Raw genomic sequence first — 18,587 nt, 5'->3', positions numbered from 1 at the left:
TTATATCAATGGGGTATCAGCCATGAATGCGTTTACTAAGTTTCCATCCAAGAGCTGTGTCACGCAATCATGTACAACGCTACCCTGACCTGATGGAGGCCTGCTGACCGCGAGGTGTGTTCATTGCAAGGAGGATAACCTGGTACATCCTCAGGGAGAGTACCCACCTCAGGGGGAGTATACCCCGCCTCTGTAGTACGGCGAGATCAGATAATGGTACAAACCAAAACTGACAACAAGTAGGTGCTGACTGCTGAAGTAAGACTCTAAATTTGGAGGGACATGGGTCAAACACAGGCAAGTGGAGCTAGTTTAGTTTGGGAACAGGGTTGGCATGGACTAGTCAGACTGAAGGGTCTGTTTTCATGCTGAATGACTCCATAAATGTTGCAGTGGGGGTGGGTGGAAGTCGGGGGTGGGGGGGTGGTTGATGAAGATTGCAGAAATAGCTTGACAAATAACCCAGAGAAACAAATCATTACTATTTCTATATTTCAGCTAAATAAAAGCCATGTAAAATGAGATATTCTATGAAATATTTTCATGTACACTCACCAGATGAATGGTGGGTTAAATGACTTGTGAAGCGAAAGCTTTGTGGATTGGTGCTATTTTGTTTTAAATTGAGGCTAATAAAATTACTGTACTAATCACTGCAGCGTTGGCTGCCTGTGTTTTTCAGCAGGATTCAGTCACGCTAAGGCTGATGAAAAAATGATTCATCACAGCACATCACATTATGGGACTCTTTCCAGAACAATTTCCAATACTCAGAAGGGGTCTGTGATTGCAATGTTTTTTTTTCATACAGATGCTGGGAATTTTGCTGTTATTCGGAACTGGAGCAATAACTGAGCCTGATTTTCTGCTCCAAACACCTCAGCTTTTTTTTGCATCAAAGAGATCCCTGAGGTTGTAAAATTACTAGTTTCTGAGTGGAATTGTAAACCACTTGCACCATTGATGTGATAGATCGTTTATTCTTTGCTGCAACCACACTGGTATACCTGATGTATAATTCTTTTTGTATTTAATATCCCATCACATTAATTCACACCATTAACAATGGTCATTTGTTCCGGTTTGTGCAGGAGAGGCATTCCACTTTATATCACTTTTACGTTCAAAAATTAAAAAGCTTAACGTTATGCAGATTAAACGAGGGGAAAAAAAGCCACTAGGTTAAACTTTCCATAAATTATCTTTAAGTGTTAATAAAATCGTCAGGAATAAGCTGAGCTGTGTAATTTATGACTGAAATAGATTGCAAAATATGACTTGAAATGTAAAGAATGTTCTTCAAAATCCATTAGTGAAAGCTGCTGACAGAGAAGGTTGTGAAAAATCTTTTAAGCGTTGTCAAGGGGAACTAGGTGAGATAGTTGCTTTGAGCATTGTCCCGTTGTTCCTGGGTTCTGGGTCTATTTTGAGCCCTAACTGATGGGACAAAGGTTTTTATTTTGCTTCTGAATTCATCCTTTGTGGTATGATCCTGAGACGATCAAACCAGTACAATGGGAATAGGATAACGAACAACTGGCTGGATATATGTAAGCAAGGCCCATTGTTGCTGATTTAGATATTTCGATAAGGCTCTGTGACTAGCTAGCCATACTCTTGCTCTGAGTTGAAGTGTACACAATGGTCCTGATAAGGTACACACAGAAAGGATATCAATGCATTCAGACCTAGGAGACACTGTTTAAAAATTAAAGATCATCCTCTTTGGGTGGAATTGAGAGGAACTTGCTTTGTCCAGGGGTAGCCTCCTAGTTTTGGATGCACTCGCAGCCTTTCTGCATGTACCTTGTCAGAGCCATTGTTTGACTTTGGAAATGTTTGCCTCAGAAAGGCAGTGGAGATGAGGTATTGAATACTTTGAAGAGGGAAGTAGATTGGTGCTTGTTAGGCACTGGAATCAAAGATTATTGGTAGTAGATAGGAATGTGGAGTTCTAAACACAAACAGATCAGCCATAATGTTATTCAATGGCAGGGTAGACTCAAGGGGCTAACTGACCTACTTCTGCCTATAATTCGTATGTTCGTGTGTATTTGTGCCATATTATAAGCATATAGATATATCGCCTCACTCCAGGTTGAGATAGTCCCTGAATGTACTGTGATTGCCATCTATATCATCAATGTCTATATATTAGGGTCGGTTTCTTCCTCAGGGACCTTCCTAAATAAGACACCTCGTAAACTCCTTAAATGCCTGATAAAAGAGCTTGTGTCAATTGTAATGTCTTTATTTGAGACTGAATTTGAGCATCAAGCACAGGTACACAGGGGAATGCTCTTAGCTCATGTGTAATAAAGAGGAATCCAAAATCCCACATAACAAAAATAATAACTTACAGATTTCAGAGGTCTCTCAACAATTTCCTATTGCAACAGAATTGTCACAGATTGACTCGTTGATTATGCTGTTGATGTCTGGCCCAATGAGTTCGAAAGAAGCCCAAAAATATATTTGCGCCTCAGTGTTTGGCAAAACACAAGGATGTAACAATTCTGAATATATTCAGTTGGGAATATTGGGAAACAATTTGTGCAATCGCTCCTTGTAATTTAACCATTGAGGTCCAAGTGTCATTCTAGAACACTAACACTGGGCTCCCCGCAAAGCCAATAGACGTGGTGCCTGACTTGCTGAATCAGAAGCAGTATGTTTACCTTATTTGTTCCAGCTCCAATAGTCTAAAATAAAATGAAAATATAAAATCGAGCGTATTTACAGTCAGTCAGCTTAAGCCTTTTGACATGCAAAGACTTACCTTAAAACTCCAGATTGACATTCCAGTTCCCTTGGAGGGTGAGTTTGCTGCACTGGTGCCAATCATCACCAAACATGGGGTAGATACAGGCAGGAGCTCCAACCCACGTCACTGAGCTGAAAGGACAGATTGTACAGTGCAACATTATGGAAACAAAATAAAAAATCTGCAATTCAAAATGCATTGTCAAAATGGAACACTTCCTCAGATCATTTTAATTATCCAGATCTCTAGAAGACAGCTGTGTTTGATCTTCAATCATAAACTCACAAAACATCAATGCACTGAGTTAAGATCAAACTAGGGGCCACTGGAGTTGCTGTAAGGCTGGCTTTGTTACAATATTGAGAAGTCACCAGGTTCGGGAAGATCGCTTCTCTGTAAATAGCTGACTCTCCCACACATTGCCTTGTTTCGAAAAATATACTTCTTTGATAACGTGAGTTTGTTCTTTGATTTTGTCTTTGCAAAGAATAAACTTCTTGAATGATTGGGTGACAGGTTTTATAAACTCATAGAATCCCTACAGGGTGAAAGCAAATCATTCAGCCCATCAATCCTCTGAACGGCATCCATCCTATTCTCAATAACTCTGCATATCTCCTGGCTAATCCACCTAGCCTGCACACTATGGGCAATTTAGCGTGGCCAATTCACCTAACCTACACAGCTTTGGACTGTGGGAAGAAACCAGAGTACCCAGCAGAAACCCACGTAGAAATGGGGCAATGTGTAAACTCCAAAGAGATATTGCCTGAGGGCGAAACCAAACCCAGGTCCCTGGCACTATGAGGCAGCAATGCTAACTGCTGAGCCACCATACCACCTCCTGGCTTAGTGTTGCCAATTAATCAGGTACTATGCAGATTATGTGACTTTTGGTAACAGATTAATACGGTAAATAACGAGTCGACATAATTGACTTCAACAGTGAAAAAAAAACTCCCTTGTTCTTAGGAGAATGGCGAAGCTGTGGTGTTTACATCTCAGGCCTCGGCTTCATGTCTTACCTGAAAGATGCACCTCTGACAGTGCAGCACTCTTTCTGTACTGCAGTTCTAGAAAGGCCAGGAGCTCATGGGAGAGGGAGCATTGAGATAGAGACTGATTAACTGAGGTCACATGTTTTGGTTTTACTTCATTGACTATATTGGGTAAAAGTCACTGCAATGTTACCAGATCGTAGGGCTGATCTCCCATTACAGACAGATGACTGGTGGCAGTTTAACCTGAAGGTCACCATGCCTCAGGTGAGGGGAGAGATTGAGAAGGAGAAACTTTCATGGTAACCCAAGCTGTTGGTGTCACTCTGCATTGCAAACCAGCTGTCCAGCCAACTGAGCTGAAGAGACCCTCAATCTATCGGGCACAGTGGAAGGAGTCTATCTCCACACTCTATCTGATTGTTTTTGTGTGCTTTATTCTGCTCAGCTACATTTATACCATTAGAGTGGCTGGAAGCAAAACTCAATAATGTTGTTTCGTTGCACTGAGCTAGCCCCATTGCCCCTCCCAGCAGAGAGTCAACTTCAGAATTAACATCCTCTGCAGCCATAACCCAGGCATGAATGGGCAATCCATTCATAATACAGTGTTTCCATAAATAATTGAAAATTATGAAGCATTTGGTAAAAATGGTGGGTAAAACTGTTATTACCTGCGGCAAGTTTTTTTAAATATATGTTTGACTGTCTCAGAACAATACAGAGGTGGCACTAGTTTCTAAGTGTCCAACAGATTTGTTTACCATGATTTCAGTCAGAAAACATCTGCATGTATGCTATAGCTCTGCTTTTAATAGCACTTCCCATTCATTCAGAAGATGAGGGTGTCACTGGCTAGGCTAGCACTGACTATTCATGCCCTACCACACTGCTGGGGGTCTGGAGTCAGACTGGGCAAAGCTTCCTTCCCTAAAGGACATTAGTGAACCAGATGGGATTTTCCCAACAATGGATTTATGGTCATCAGTGGGCTATTCAATTCCAGACCAATTGCCATGGCAGGATTTGAAACTAGATTCTCAGAACATTATCTGAGTCTCTGAATTAATAGCCCAGTGATAATGCCACTAGGCCACCACCTCCCCATTTTCTGTGGTGCTGTTTACTTTGCTCAGAGTGAACACCCAGGCTTAACCAATCCAGGACAGCACATTCAGATGTATTACAAGACTCGCAGTCTCACAGTAAAAGGTAGGACAATTAAACAATAGAACGCTGTAGGAGGGCTGGTAATCCAATGCTGCAGAATAAGATCATTCACTAACAAATTGAAGGGAGATCAGGAAATTTGTTTTTTATATATACATAACTGTGTTATAATTTGGAAAACACTGACTGAGGTGTTGGAGGAAGCTGATACATTTGTAACTGTGAAAAGATAGTTGTGTCTATACTTTATAGGTCCTCCTGACCATATGAGGAAAGGTGACTGAAATCCTTCCCTTCTGAGGAAGGGTCACTTGACCCAAAACATTAACTTTGATTTCCTTCCACCAATGCTGCCAGACCTGCTGAGCTTTTCCAGCAATTTCTGTTTCTGTGACCAAGACCTTGGTGTCACAGCCAGTTTTGAAGCAACATCTTCAAGGAGAATGTTGGGAGCAAGGATTGACGGATATTATTTGGTCTACAGTGTCAATGCCAGTTTGGAGACAAAGCAGGGGTGTGAGAGACTAGTTTGGTAGCTCTGTTAAGAAGCCATCATAGGCATGATTGTCCAAATTGGATTTCTGCCTCTCCTTATTTAAGCTACTTCCTCAAATTGAGCTCTGCAACCCTCCCTTTTCTTAAGATCTCCTAATTTGAGATTTTGGAGAAGATTTGTAGCACATCTCCTAATGTGACTCGGTGTTAAGTTTTGTCCAATACAAATGTGTTAAATTAGGCACAGGACTAGGTCTCTCAGCCCTTTGAGCCTGCTTTAGTGTTTAATAAGATCATAGCTGATCTGATTTCTCCATATTCCTGCCCATACCTCTGATAACCTTTCACCCTCTTTGCTTATCAAGTCTCTAATCATTTTTGTCTTCAAAATGTTCACAGACTCTTCACCTGTTGCCTTTTGAGGAAGACTATCTCTGATTTAAAAAAAAAATCCCTTATAGGGCGGCACGGTGGTTCAGTGGTTAGCACTGCTGCCTCACAGCACCAGGGTCCCAGGTTTGATTCCAGCCTCGGGCGACTGTCTGTGTGGAGTTTGCATCATCTCCCCGTGTCTGCGTGGGTTTGCTCCAGGTGCTCCGGTTTCCTCCCACAGTCCAAAGATGTGCAGGTCAGGTGAATTGGCCATGCTAAATTGCCCATAGTGTTAGGTGCATTAGTCAGAGGGAAATTGGTCTGGGTGGGTTACTCTTCAGAGGGTTGGTGTGGACTGGTTGGGCCGAAGGGCCTGTTTCCACACTGTAGGGAATCTAATCTCTGCCTTAAATGGAAGGCCCCTGATTGTAAGGGCAGAGGTCGAGAAGGAGAACCCTTCAATGGTAAGCTTAGCAGGTGTGGAGATTGAACCTATGATGTTAGTGTTAGCGTACATTGTAAATCAGCCAACTGAGCTAAACTGACCCCATTCTGTTAGGTCTAGTGAGTAGCCAATCCCCGCACTGTATCTAATTATTTTAATGTGCACTTTACTATGTTCTGTTGCCTTTACACAGTTAGACTTGCTCAAAGTTCTAGCATTTCTGAAAAGTGGTTTGGGACAGTTTAATGTGCTTTGTAAATTCAAGTCACTGCTGTTATAGAGCCAGAGAGTAATAGAGATGAACAGCACAGAAACAGACTCTTCAGTCCAACTCGTCCATACTGACCAGATATCCTAAATTAATCTTGTCCCCTTTACCAGCATTTGGCCCATATCCCTATAAACCCTTCCTATTCATACACCCATCCAGGTGCCTTTTAAATGTTGTAATTGTACCAGCCTCCATCACTTCCTTGAGAGATAAAGAAACTGCAGATGCTGATATGCAAAGTAGACAGGCAAGAGGCTGGAAGAACACAGCAAGCCAGGCAGCATCAGGAGGTGGAGAAGTTGACATTTCGGGGAAGGGTTGCACTCAAAACATTGACTTCTCCACCTCCTGATGCTGCCTGGCTTGCTATGTTCGTCCAGCCTCCTCCTTGTCTACTCCACCACTTCCTTTGGCAGCTCACTCCAAACAGGCACCTTAGGTCCCTTCTAAATATTTCCCTTTTCACCCTAAACCTGTGCCTCTAGTTCTGGACTCCCTCATCCCAGGAGAAGGACCTTGTCTATTGACTCTATCCTTGCCCTTTATGAGTTTATAAACCTCTATAAGGTCACTCCTCAGCCTCCGACGCTCCAGGGAAAACAACCCCATCCTGTTCAGCCTGTCCTTATAGCTCAGTCCCTCCAACCCTAATTCTATGATTCCATGGCAAATAATGAGTGGAAGAGTCTTTTCCAAGGTCATGTGAGAAATGACTGCAATGAGTGACACTGTACCAAACAAACTAGTATTTCCAAAAACAAGTTGACTTTTGAAAATAAAAGCAGCGAGTGACCCAGTTTATGGATCCATGAGGGGATACAGGCAATAAAAAATTGATTATGTATTCCAACTTCTGAATAATTCATACAATGGTTTGACTTTATTCAGGTTTATGGTCTTTCAAAAATGGTGCACAGACAGGATAGTGCGCAGTGAAAAATGATTCAGAGATAAAATTTATGTGGTAAAATCAGATGGTTCTGTTGAAAAAGTAGAACAGTGAGTTATTTCTTTTCAGTCCTGCTAACGTTCTTAAAACAGTAGGTCACTATTCTTGAGTCACAGTGGGCGCCATGTGACATTGAAGGTAATTGACAGAGAATCAGGTTAGTTCAGGTTTCTACCAATAGCTCATCTCAGTTCATGGTCAACTTCAGACAGGTGTTGGGCCAGAGACTGAACTTTGACCTTCAACCACCCTAATTAAGATTACTAACTCTGATTGGAAGCATTCCTGGAGGTTTCGCCATCCCGAACTTTCAGAAACACAGGCAATAATCTCACAAGTAATAAGGGACAGAGATTTTAAAAAACACTAAAAATGTCAGATAAACTCCCACCCTAAGTTCACATCATGTTGAAAGAAGGGGCAGGATTTGGGAGTGAGAAGCACATGGAAAAATGCAGACAAATCGAACACATTAGTGTCAGTGATTTTTTTTAAAGATCACACAACACCAGATTCTAGTCCAACAGGTTAATTTGTAAATACAAACTTTCAGAGCACTCCCTTTTGCAGGGAGCTAGTGAGATGAAGGAGCAGCACTCCGAAAGCTTGTACTTCCAAATAAACCTGTTGCATTATAGCCTGGTGTTGTGTGATTTTTCACTTTGTCCACCCCAGACTAACACTGGCACCTCCAAATCGTGATTTTTTTAAACCAGCCATTTCATCACCATGCTGGTTTCCTGGTCGACTAGGAACGATCCATGGAATAAAGCAGAGACCTTTGAAATGTTGGTGGTTTAAATTTCCATTTATCGATCATTAGACAAATGGAGGGGTTCTTGAAAACTCAAGAGCAAAATAAAAAAAAACTCTATCTTGAAACGAAATGCTCAATATTTGGGCTAGTTGATCAGAGCTGATCTCTTCTGCAGGGTAAGGTGCAGGGCAGCTATATGAGGAGTCAGCCTGGGTGTTGTTGAATGACAGATGTTGAGAGGTCACATAGAAACATGGAAAATAGGTGGAGTAGGCCATTCGGCCCTTTGAGCCTGCACACCATCCACAATGATCATGGCTGACCATACAATCTCAGTATCCCATTGCCGCCCTCTCTTCATACTAATGATGCCTTTAGCTGCAACGGCCACATCCAGTTGTCTCTTGAATCTATCTAATGAACTGACCCCCCAACAGCTTCCTGTGGGAGAGAATTCCACAGGTTCACAACTCTCTGAGTGAAGAAATTCTTCCTCACCTCAGTCTTGATTGGCTTACCCCTTCTTCTTCGACTGCGACCCCTCATTCTGGACAGTGTGGGTGTGAACAGATGAGGGCGTGCAGAGTGACTAACTGCCCCAAACCATCCTGTCGCTTTCAGTGATGAGGATAGATTGAAGAAGATCTTGGAGAGAAGGCAGCTATGAGAAGATTTAATTGAGGTTTTCAAAATACTGTGTGGGCTGGATAGAGTAGGTATGGAGAAACTGTTCCATTTGTAAAAAATAAAGAACAAGAGAGCATAGACTTAAAGTTATGTGCAGAAGAAAATCCTTTTCATCCAGTGAGTAGTCAGAGTCTTGAATGCAGTACCTGGGAATGTGGGGAGGCAGGTTCTGTTGAGGAATTCAAAGAGACTTTGGATGATTATTTTGATTAAAGTGAATGTTAAAAGGCTTGGGGGAGAAAAGAAAGAGGAGATTGGCATGAGGCATTGAGGCTCCATGGTGCAGATATGCTGGGCTGAATGGCCTCCGTTTGTGCTGTAAGACTTGAGGTGTTCGGTGCCAAATATCTTCTAGCATTCCTGTATTTATGCACACTCTCACAAATACATCAACACCCACTACCCACTGTGCCACCACAGTCTGGACAACTTCACCCCACTTTCTCCATACAGTTGTTAGATTCTCCAGCGCTGTTTTGTTTTTTCACTGTCAGACACTCACCCTGGAAGCATGTGCTGTACTACAACAGCAGATCTCCTGGTGGAAGGAGCTACAATCTGCAGCAACAGATCAATGAGCGTAAGTGTTTGTGGTTAATTTCCTGCAATTTTCACTCCAGTCTTAAAAGAACAATGCTACTGTGAAAATGGCCGATAGTTGGGGGAAGGGTAGAACATATTGAGAATGAAGAGAGTTCATGTTCAAAAGTACATCTTTTTTTAACAATGCCTGCTTGAATGTTACACTGGGGTTTAATGATTGAAATGGACATGGCCAGTAATGTACAGTGGTACATTTATCTGCTTAAAGGCCCCAAACCCAATTACTCTACCATCGCCATTCATTTCCAGCACATCAGTTCTTATGTGAACATCTCTTACAACTGCACCCATTGCTATACACATCCTTATCTGCCCAGACACCACTGACACTCACTATCTCTTCATGCAATGTGATCCTTCACTCCTAACAAATGTTGGCCAACCATTCACTCAGCTTGGATCAACACTCTCACTTATGGACTGTGTTCTTCACTCCCTGCGTGTGAACAGAGCTCAGAACCCAAGGGAGTGGGTGAGGAAGGGAAATGTCCTCTCACAAACACAGCTGGAGGGAGGGAAGACACTGAATGGTGCCTCGATGGGCCATGGCGACGGAAATCAATACATGCGATATAGCTCCCAGAAACCCTGAAGTCGCAAACATTGCGCAAGCTTATCTGAGTCATGAGGCAAGGGTTCAAGTCCTGCTTGCTACAGAGACACTCATGAACAGTAGAAAATATCTATCTCCTGTGTGTGTGTGTGGGCCCTCCAATGCTGTTCTGGTTTTCTGGGTGCTGTAGCTTTCTGCTCAGCTGTTCTCTCCTGGTGAATAGGAATTCTATGCGGAGAATTCAGTTGCTTCTCTTGCTGGTTTCTCGATGCTGCTGGTCATGTTGGCCTCACCTGAGCTTCGAAGTAAAACAGTTTAGGCAGCACCCATGCTAATCCAGTAGATGAGAGCTCCAACACTGAAATCCATATACCTCCAAAGTTGTCAGAGGAACCTCTAAACATGTGAAAGTACACCTTCAGCACGATGAGGGGGAACAAAGTCTCTCACATCAGCATACAGGAAGGTGGCTGTGAGGCTTGTCTTCACCCCCTTCAATTGCCGCTGTATTCTCTCCTAGTTTTTACCGGCAAGGACTGGAAAACCAGGGCAACATGGTAGCTCAGTGGCAGCATTGTTGCCCCATAGTGCAAGGGAATGGTGGGTTCAGTTCCAGCCTTGGGTGACTGTCTGTGTGGGGTTTGCACGTTCTCCCTGTGTCCTCATGTGTTTCCTCCAGCTGCTCTGATTTTGTTCCCATGGTCCAAAGATGTGCATGTTAGGGTGGATTAGCCATGGGGAAATGCAGAGTTACAGGAACAAGGTAGAGAGGTGGGTGGATCTGGGTGGGATGCTCTTCAGAGGGTCGGTGTGAACTTGATGGGTTAAATGGCCTCTTCCACACTGTAGGCATTCTGTGATCTGTGGGTCCTCAGTTAAATTGTAAGTACAATGTTGAGGTTGCTACAATTGAGCATTACATGTTCTGAGACTGACAGCCAGCACCCCCCCCCCCCCCCCCCACCCCACCCCACCACCACCGCCAAGGGTCTGTTCACTTGCAGTCCTTTGCACTGGAGTTAAAGGTGGCTGTTGGTGGACTGTTTTACTCTGTACTGTTAATCCCCAACTCACCCCACACCCCTGGTCCCAAGTCAAGTTTCAGCTGTATTCATGTCCCTAATGTTTTTCACCCTGTTTGGACATACCTGGCCAATAAGGGACATTTAGCTACCATAGTCATTACCTCAGGCATTTACTAAGTATCTTGTTTTTTGTAAAATCTACATTTGTAGCCCGTTCTTAACCATCCTTGAAATGGATGTCTAGCTGTGGCCATTTCAGAAGAGAGTTAAGATGTCAAACACATTGCAGTGGGTCTGGAGTCACAAGTAGGCCAGATTGGGTAGGGATGGCAGATTTCCTTCCCCTAAAAGGACATTAGTGAACCAGGTAAATTCTTAAAACAATTTATCTGTTTCCATGTTGGCTGAGTCTGGTTTACAATTTGAGGATTTTATTAATCATATTGTAATTCTACCAGCTGTTTGCTGGGATCTGAAACCATTACCTAGGCATTTCTATTCACAGTCCTGTGACATTATCACCATCCCCCTCTCTATCTCCCCCAACAATGTCAAGTCTCTTTAGGATCTCCATGGGGTACAATGTGATTGCTGTAAGTTATGATGCTGTAACCAGCCGCATGACTCTGAAAGCATTGAAGAGAGAAGAGGCCACTCAATACTGAGGATATGGAGAGAGGTCTCATACACTGAAATACAGAGCTGTACTTAACAACTCACTATATACAGATGTCAATGAAGGAATGCTACAATGTATAAGGAGTTTAACAGCCTGAGAGATAAAGAGTTAGCAACCTCAGGAACAATGTATGTGCAGAGACCCAGAACCGAGAGATGCTCTGAACTGATACCTCATGTACTGGAAGCAGAATTAGCTGAAAGCATAAGATGAAGCATTCCTATCCTTTATACTTCATCACCCACCTCACACTTAATCAATTAAATTGAGTGCCCAAAGCTTAATTAACACAAGACATTAAAATAGCCATCAACAGGTCCAGGTAGTGGGCTATGGAGGGGGTCACAGTTCCAGCTGTCTGACTATCTTCGGTGGCTCTGTTCATATCTTGGTGTCCTTCAGAATGAGGAGGGCAGCATTGGGCCTGGAAGGCATTATCACCCCCTCCAACACCATTTTGATGTAACCCGTCTCCCTCTTTCCCTATTTATTCTTGTATAATTGCTTCGCAGTCCCTGGTTGACAGTGTGTTTTAATTACTTCTGTTTTAATTAGTTAATTTGCTGCTGGATTCACTAACAAAAAGTACTACATGACCCATCCTCCCTCCAACACCCCACCCTCCAACAGCCCTTGCCCCACCACCCCACCCACCAACACCCCTCGCCCCACCACCCCTCCTTGCCCCTAACACACCTCGCCCCAACACCCCTCCAACAGCCCTCGCTCCAACACCCTTCCCTCCACCACACCTCCTTCCAACACACCTCCCTCCAACAGCCCTCGCTCCACCACCCCACCCACCAATACCCCTCGCCCCACCACCCCACCCTCCAACACACCTCGTCCCACCACCCCACCCACCAACACTCCTCGCCCCACCACCCCTCCCTCCACAACACTTTGTCCCACCACCTCACCCTCCAACACACCTCGTCCCATCACCCCTTGCCCCACCACCCCTCGCTCCACCACCCCTCGCCCCACCACCCTTTGCTCCACCACCCCTCACCCCAACACCCCTCGCCCCAACACCCGTCTCTCCAACACCCTTGACCCAACACCCCTCGCTCCAAAACCCCTCTCTCCACCTCCCCTCGCTACAACACCCTTCACTCCAACACCCCTCGCACCAACACCCCTCGCTCCACCACCCCTCGCTCCAACACCCCTCGCCCCAACACCCCTCGCCCCAACACCCCTCACTCCAACACCGCTCACCCCAACACCCCTCTCCCCAACATCCCTCACTCCAACACCCCTTGCCCCAGTAGCCCTCACTCCAACAACCCTTGCTACAACACACTTCTCTCCAACACCCTTCGCTCCAACACCCTTCTCTCCACCACCCCTCGCTCCAACACCCCTCGCCCCAACACCCCTCGCTCCAACACCCCTCGCTCCAACACCCCTCGCCCCACCATTCCTCGCTCCAACACCCCTCGCTCCAACACCCCTTGCTACAACACACTTCTCTCCAACACCCCTCGCTCCAACACCCCTGACTCCACCACCCCTCGCTCCAACACCCCTCGCCCCAACACCCCTCGCTCCAACACCCCTCGCCCCACCATTCCTCGCTCCAACACCCCTCGCTCCAACACCCTTCTCTCCACCACCCCTCGCTCCAACACCCCTCTCTCCACCACCCCTCGCTCCAACACCCCTCGCTCCAACACCCCTCGCTCCAACACCCCTGACTCCACCACCCCTCGCTCCAACACCCCTCGCCCCAACACCCCTCGCCCCACCATTCCTCGCTCCAACACCCCTCGCTCCAACACCCCTGACTCCAACACCCTTCTCTCCATCACCCCTTGCTCCACCACCGCTCACTCCAATATCCCTCGCCCCAAAACCCCTCTCTCCAACACCTTCACCCCAAATCCCCTCGCTCCAACACGCCTTGCTCCACCACCCCTCGCTCCAACTCCCCTCGCCCCAAAACCCCTTGGCCCAATATCACTCACTCCAACACCCCACGCCCCAACTCCCTTCTCTCCAACACCACTCGCCCCAACACCCCTCGCTCCACCATCCCTTGCCACAACACCCCTCGATCCAACACCACTCACCCCACTACCCCTCGCTCCAGCACTCCTCGCCCCAACACTACTCGCCCCAACACCACTTGCTCCAACACCCTCGCTCCAATACCCCTCGCTCCAACACGCCTCGCCCCAACACCCCTCGCTCCACCACCACTCACCTTACCACCCCTCGCTCCAACACCCCTCACCCCAACACCCTTCGCTCAACCACCTCTCGCTCCACCACCCTGCCCTCCACCAACCCATTGCTCCAACACCCCTCGCCCCAACACCCCTCCCTCCAACACCCCTTGATCCAACACCCCTCGCTCCAACACCCCTCCCTCCAACACCCCTCCCTCCAACACCCTTCGCTCCAACACCCCTCGCTCCAACACCCCGCCTCCAACACCCCTCACCCCAACACCCTTCTCTCCACCACCCCTCACTCCAACACCACTCGCTCTACCACCCCTCGCTCGACCACCCCTCACTCCACCACCCCTTGTTCCACCACCCTTTGCTCCAACACGCCTCGCCCCAACACCCTTCGCCCCAATACCCCTCGCTCCAATACCTCTCGTCCCAACACCCCTCGCTCCAACACTCCTCCCACCAGCACCCTTCGCTCCAACACCCCTCTCTCCAACACCCCTCCCTCCAACACCCCCCGCTCCAATACCCCGCCTCCAGCACCCCTCACCCCAACACCCCTCGCCCCAACATCCTTCTCTCCACCACCCCTCACTCCAACACCACTCGCTGCACCACCCCTCGCTCCAACAACCTTCCCTCTAGCACCCCTCGCTCAATCACCCCTCACTCCACCACCCCTCGCTCCAACACCCCTCGTTCCACCACCCTTCGCTACAACATGCCTCGCCCAACACCCTTCGCCCCAATACCCCTCGCTCCAATACTTCTCACTCCAACACCCCTCGTTCCACCACCCCTCGCTCCAACACCCCTCGCCCAACACCCCTCGCTCTGCCACCCCTCGCCTTCACCACCCCTCGCTCCAACATCCCTTGCCCCAACACCCCTTGCTCCAATACTCCTCGCTCCAATACCCCTCGCCCCAACACCTCTCGCTCCAACACCTCTCGCTCCAACACCCCTCGCTCCAATACTCCTCGCTCCAATACCCCTCGCTCCACCACCCCTTGCTCCACCACCCCTTGCCCCAACACCCCTCGAACCACCACCCCTCTCTCCAACACCCCTCTCTCCAACACCCCTCTCTCCAACAACCCTCGCTCCAACAACCCTCGCTCCAACAACCCTCTCTCCAACACCCCTCTCTCCAACACCCCTCTCTCCAACACCCCTCTCTCCAAAACCCCTCGCCCCACCACCCCTTGCCACACCACCCCTCGTTCCACCACCCCTCACTCCACCACCTCTCTCTCCACCACCCCTCACTCCAACATCCCTCGCCCCAAAACCCCTCGCTCCAACACCCCTTGCTCCACCACCGCTCGCTCCAACACACCTTGCCTCAAAACCCCTCGCCCCAACACCCCGCGCCCCAACACTCCTCGCCCCACCACCCCTAACTCCACCACCCCTCGCCCCAACACCCCTCACCCCACCACCCCACACCCCACCACCTCTCGCTCCACCACCCCTTGCCACAACACCACTCGCCCCACTACTCCTCACTCCAGCACTCCTTGCTCCAACACCCCTCACCCCAACACCATTCGCATAACCACGCCTCCCTCCACCACCCTACCCTCCACCACCCCTCGATCCAGCACCCCGCGCCCCAACACCCCTCCCTCCAACATCCCTCACCCCAACACCCCTCGCCCCAACAACCGTCTCTCCAACACCCTCGACGCAACACCCCTCACTCCAAAACCCCTCTCTCCAACACCCTTCTCTCCACCACCCCTCGCTCCAACACCCCTCGCCCCAACACCCCTGACTCCAACAACCCTTGCTACAACACCTTCTCTCCACCACCCCTCGCACCAACACCCCTCGCTCCAACACATCTCGCTCCAACGCCCCTCGCCCCAACACCACACCCTCCGACACCCCTCCCTCCGACACCTCTCACCCCACCACCTCGCTCCATCACCCCTTGCCCCAATACCCCTCGCTCCAACACTCCTCACCCCAATACCCCTCGCTCTACCACCCCTCGCTCCACCAGCCCTCGCTCCATCACACCTTGCTCCCCTACCCCTCACTCCCCCATCCCTCGCTCCACCACCCCTCGCACCAACACCCCTCGTTCCAACACCTCTCGCTCCACAACCCCTCGCTCCAACACCCACCACTCCACCACCCTTCCCTCCACCACCCCTCGACCAAACACCCCTCGCCCCCCAACATCACTCACTCCACACACCCCTCGATCCACTAACCTTCCCTCTACCACCCATCGCTCCACCACCCCTCACACCACCACCCCTCGCTCCAACACCCCTCATTCCACCACCCTTCGCTCCACCACCCCTCGCCTCAATACCCCTCGCCCCAACACCCCTCGCTCCAGCAACCCTCGCGCCAACACCCCCCACTCTACCACCCTTCCCTCCACCACCCCTCGACCAAACACCCCTCGTCCCACCACCCCTGGCTCCACCACCCTTCACTCCACCACCCCTCACCCCAACACCCCTCGCAACATCACCCCTCGCTCTAATACCCCTTGCCACACCTCCCCTCTCCTCCACCACACCTCGCTCCAACAGCCCTCGCCCCAACACCCCTTGATCCACAACCCATTGCCCCAACACCCCTCGCAACACCACCCCTCGCTCCAATACCCCTCGCTCCACCACCCCTCGCTCCAATACTCCTCGCTCCAACACCCCTCGCTCCACCACCCCTTGCCCCAACACCCCTCGCTCCAATACCCCTCTCTCCGACACCCCTCTCTCCACCACCCCTCGCTCCAGCACCCCTTGCTCCACCACCCATCGTCCCAACACCCCTCGCAACACCATCCCTCGCTCTAATACCCCTCGCCCCACCTCCCCTCTCCTCCACCACACCTCGCTCCAACAGCCCTCGCCCCAACACCCCTCGATCCACCACCCATTGCCCCAACACCCCTCGCAACACCACCCCGCGCTCCAATACCCCTCGCTCCACCACCCCTTGCTCCAACACCCCTTGCTCCACCACCCCTTGCCCCAACACCCCTCGCTCCAATACCCCTCTCTCTGACACCCCTCTCTCCGACACCCCTCACTCCAACTTCCCTCGCTCCACCACCCTTCCCTCCAACACCCCTCACTTCAACATCCCTCTCTCCAGCACCCCTCTCTCCAACACCCCTCTCTCCAACACCCCTCTCTCCAACACCCCTCACTTCAACATCCCTCTCTCCAAAATCCCTCTCTCCAACATCCCTCTCTCCAACACCCCTCTCTCCAACACCCCTCACTTCAACATCCCTCTCTCCAACACCCCTCTCTCTAACACCCCTCTCTCCAACACCCCTCACTTCAACATCCCTCTCTCCAACATCCCTCTCTCCAACATCCCTCTCTCCAACACCCCTCTCTCAAACACCCCTCACTTCAACATCCCTCTCTCCAACACCCCTCTCTCAAACACCCCTCACTTCAACATCCCTCTCTCCAACACCCCTCTCTCTAACACCCCTCTCTCTAACACCCCTCTCTCTAACACCCCTCTCTCCAACACCCCTCTCTCAAACACCCCTCACTTCAACATCCCTCTCTCTAACACCCCTCTCTCTAACACCCCTCTCTCTAACACCCCTCTCTCCAACACCCCTCTCTCCAACACCCCTCTCTCTAACACCCCTCTCTCAAACACCCCTCACTTCAACATCCCTCTCTCCAACATCCCTCTCTCCAACATCCCTCTCTCCAACACCCCTCTCTCTAACACCCCTCTCTCCAACACCCCTCTCTCCAACACCCCTCTCTCCAACACCCCTCACGCCAACACCCCTCCCTCCATCACCCCTTGCTCCAACCCAAGCTAAGGCCTGCCATTAAGGCCTGCCAGCTGAGAAACCTTGCCTTTCATTGAACTGTGCTGCCCGATTGCAGGTGATTATCCACAAAGGCAGGCCCGGAAGTGTATTCCAAATCTGAATGACTGAGCTTCAGTTCCTTGGTGTTGAATTGAAAGTCAATCATGATTGATGTGTTGATACGTTCTGTAGTGGAGTCTGTGATTCTGAAGTGAAATTATTACCATCCGGGACAAGATGGAACACAATAATGTGTTCCAGTTTTACCTGGGACGCTAACCCTGTTGGTGTCTAGTGAGTTCAACGTATTAGTTTCTCTCCCTGATCTCCAAGATGTGGGTTTTGCCTTCGCATCTTGCATCAAAGATAGGCAGCTGCTACCCCCATTTTGTTGGAGACTTTTACAGCTTTTACAATGTAACATGGGAACAGGGGAAGACTATTGCAAAAGAATTTCTTCTCATCTCCCAGAGGGAAATGAATATTTGAGACACACTCTCCCAGAGAGTTGTGGAGACTAATTCATGAAGTATTTAAAGAGGAGGTAAATAGATCTGTGAGTTTTGAGGGCCATGAAGAGATGGAGGAACTGAGGCCTGGGGCAGATCAGTTATGATCTTATAGAATGATGGGGCAGGCTTGAGGGGCTGAATGGCCTACTCCTGCTCCTAGTTCCTATGTTCTTAAAGCCCTGCTACACTGCCATTGAATGAAATCATGGCAGATCTGTACCCAACCAGTTGCCTCAAGAACGAACATCTGGTTGACAAACAGATGAGTGCTAGCACTGCAAAATGTGGTCTACAACAACGGTGTCACAGGGGG

General features: G+C 48.9%; 1 protein-coding gene across 4 annotated transcripts in view; it reads right to left on the bottom strand.

Moving 5' to 3' along the window:
• LOC140484721 (ras-GEF domain-containing family member 1A-like) overlaps positions 1-18,587 on the bottom strand; it is a 224,620-nt gene that overhangs the window by 156,149 nt on the left and 49,884 nt on the right. For 2 of the 4 annotated variants that reach the window (XM_072583482.1, XM_072583488.1), the window contains exon 1: positions 2,780-2,890. Coding sequence is in view for 1 of the 4 variants with exons in the window: in XM_072583480.1 (XP_072439581.1) it covers positions 2,780-2,845 (66 nt within the window). In the remaining 3 variants the exon portion in view is untranslated. Of the gene's footprint in view, positions 1-2,779; positions 2,896-18,587 lie in introns of those variants that run through there. The other 2 variants (XM_072583480.1, XM_072583483.1) reach the window with 2 other exon arrangements.

This window comes from Chiloscyllium punctatum, chromosome 13 (assembly GCF_047496795.1).
Source record: "Chiloscyllium punctatum isolate Juve2018m chromosome 13, sChiPun1.3, whole genome shotgun sequence".
NCBI classification, from domain to species: domain Eukaryota; kingdom Metazoa; phylum Chordata; class Chondrichthyes; order Orectolobiformes; family Hemiscylliidae; genus Chiloscyllium; species Chiloscyllium punctatum.
This window is presented reverse-complemented; position numbering and strand designations above follow the sequence as displayed.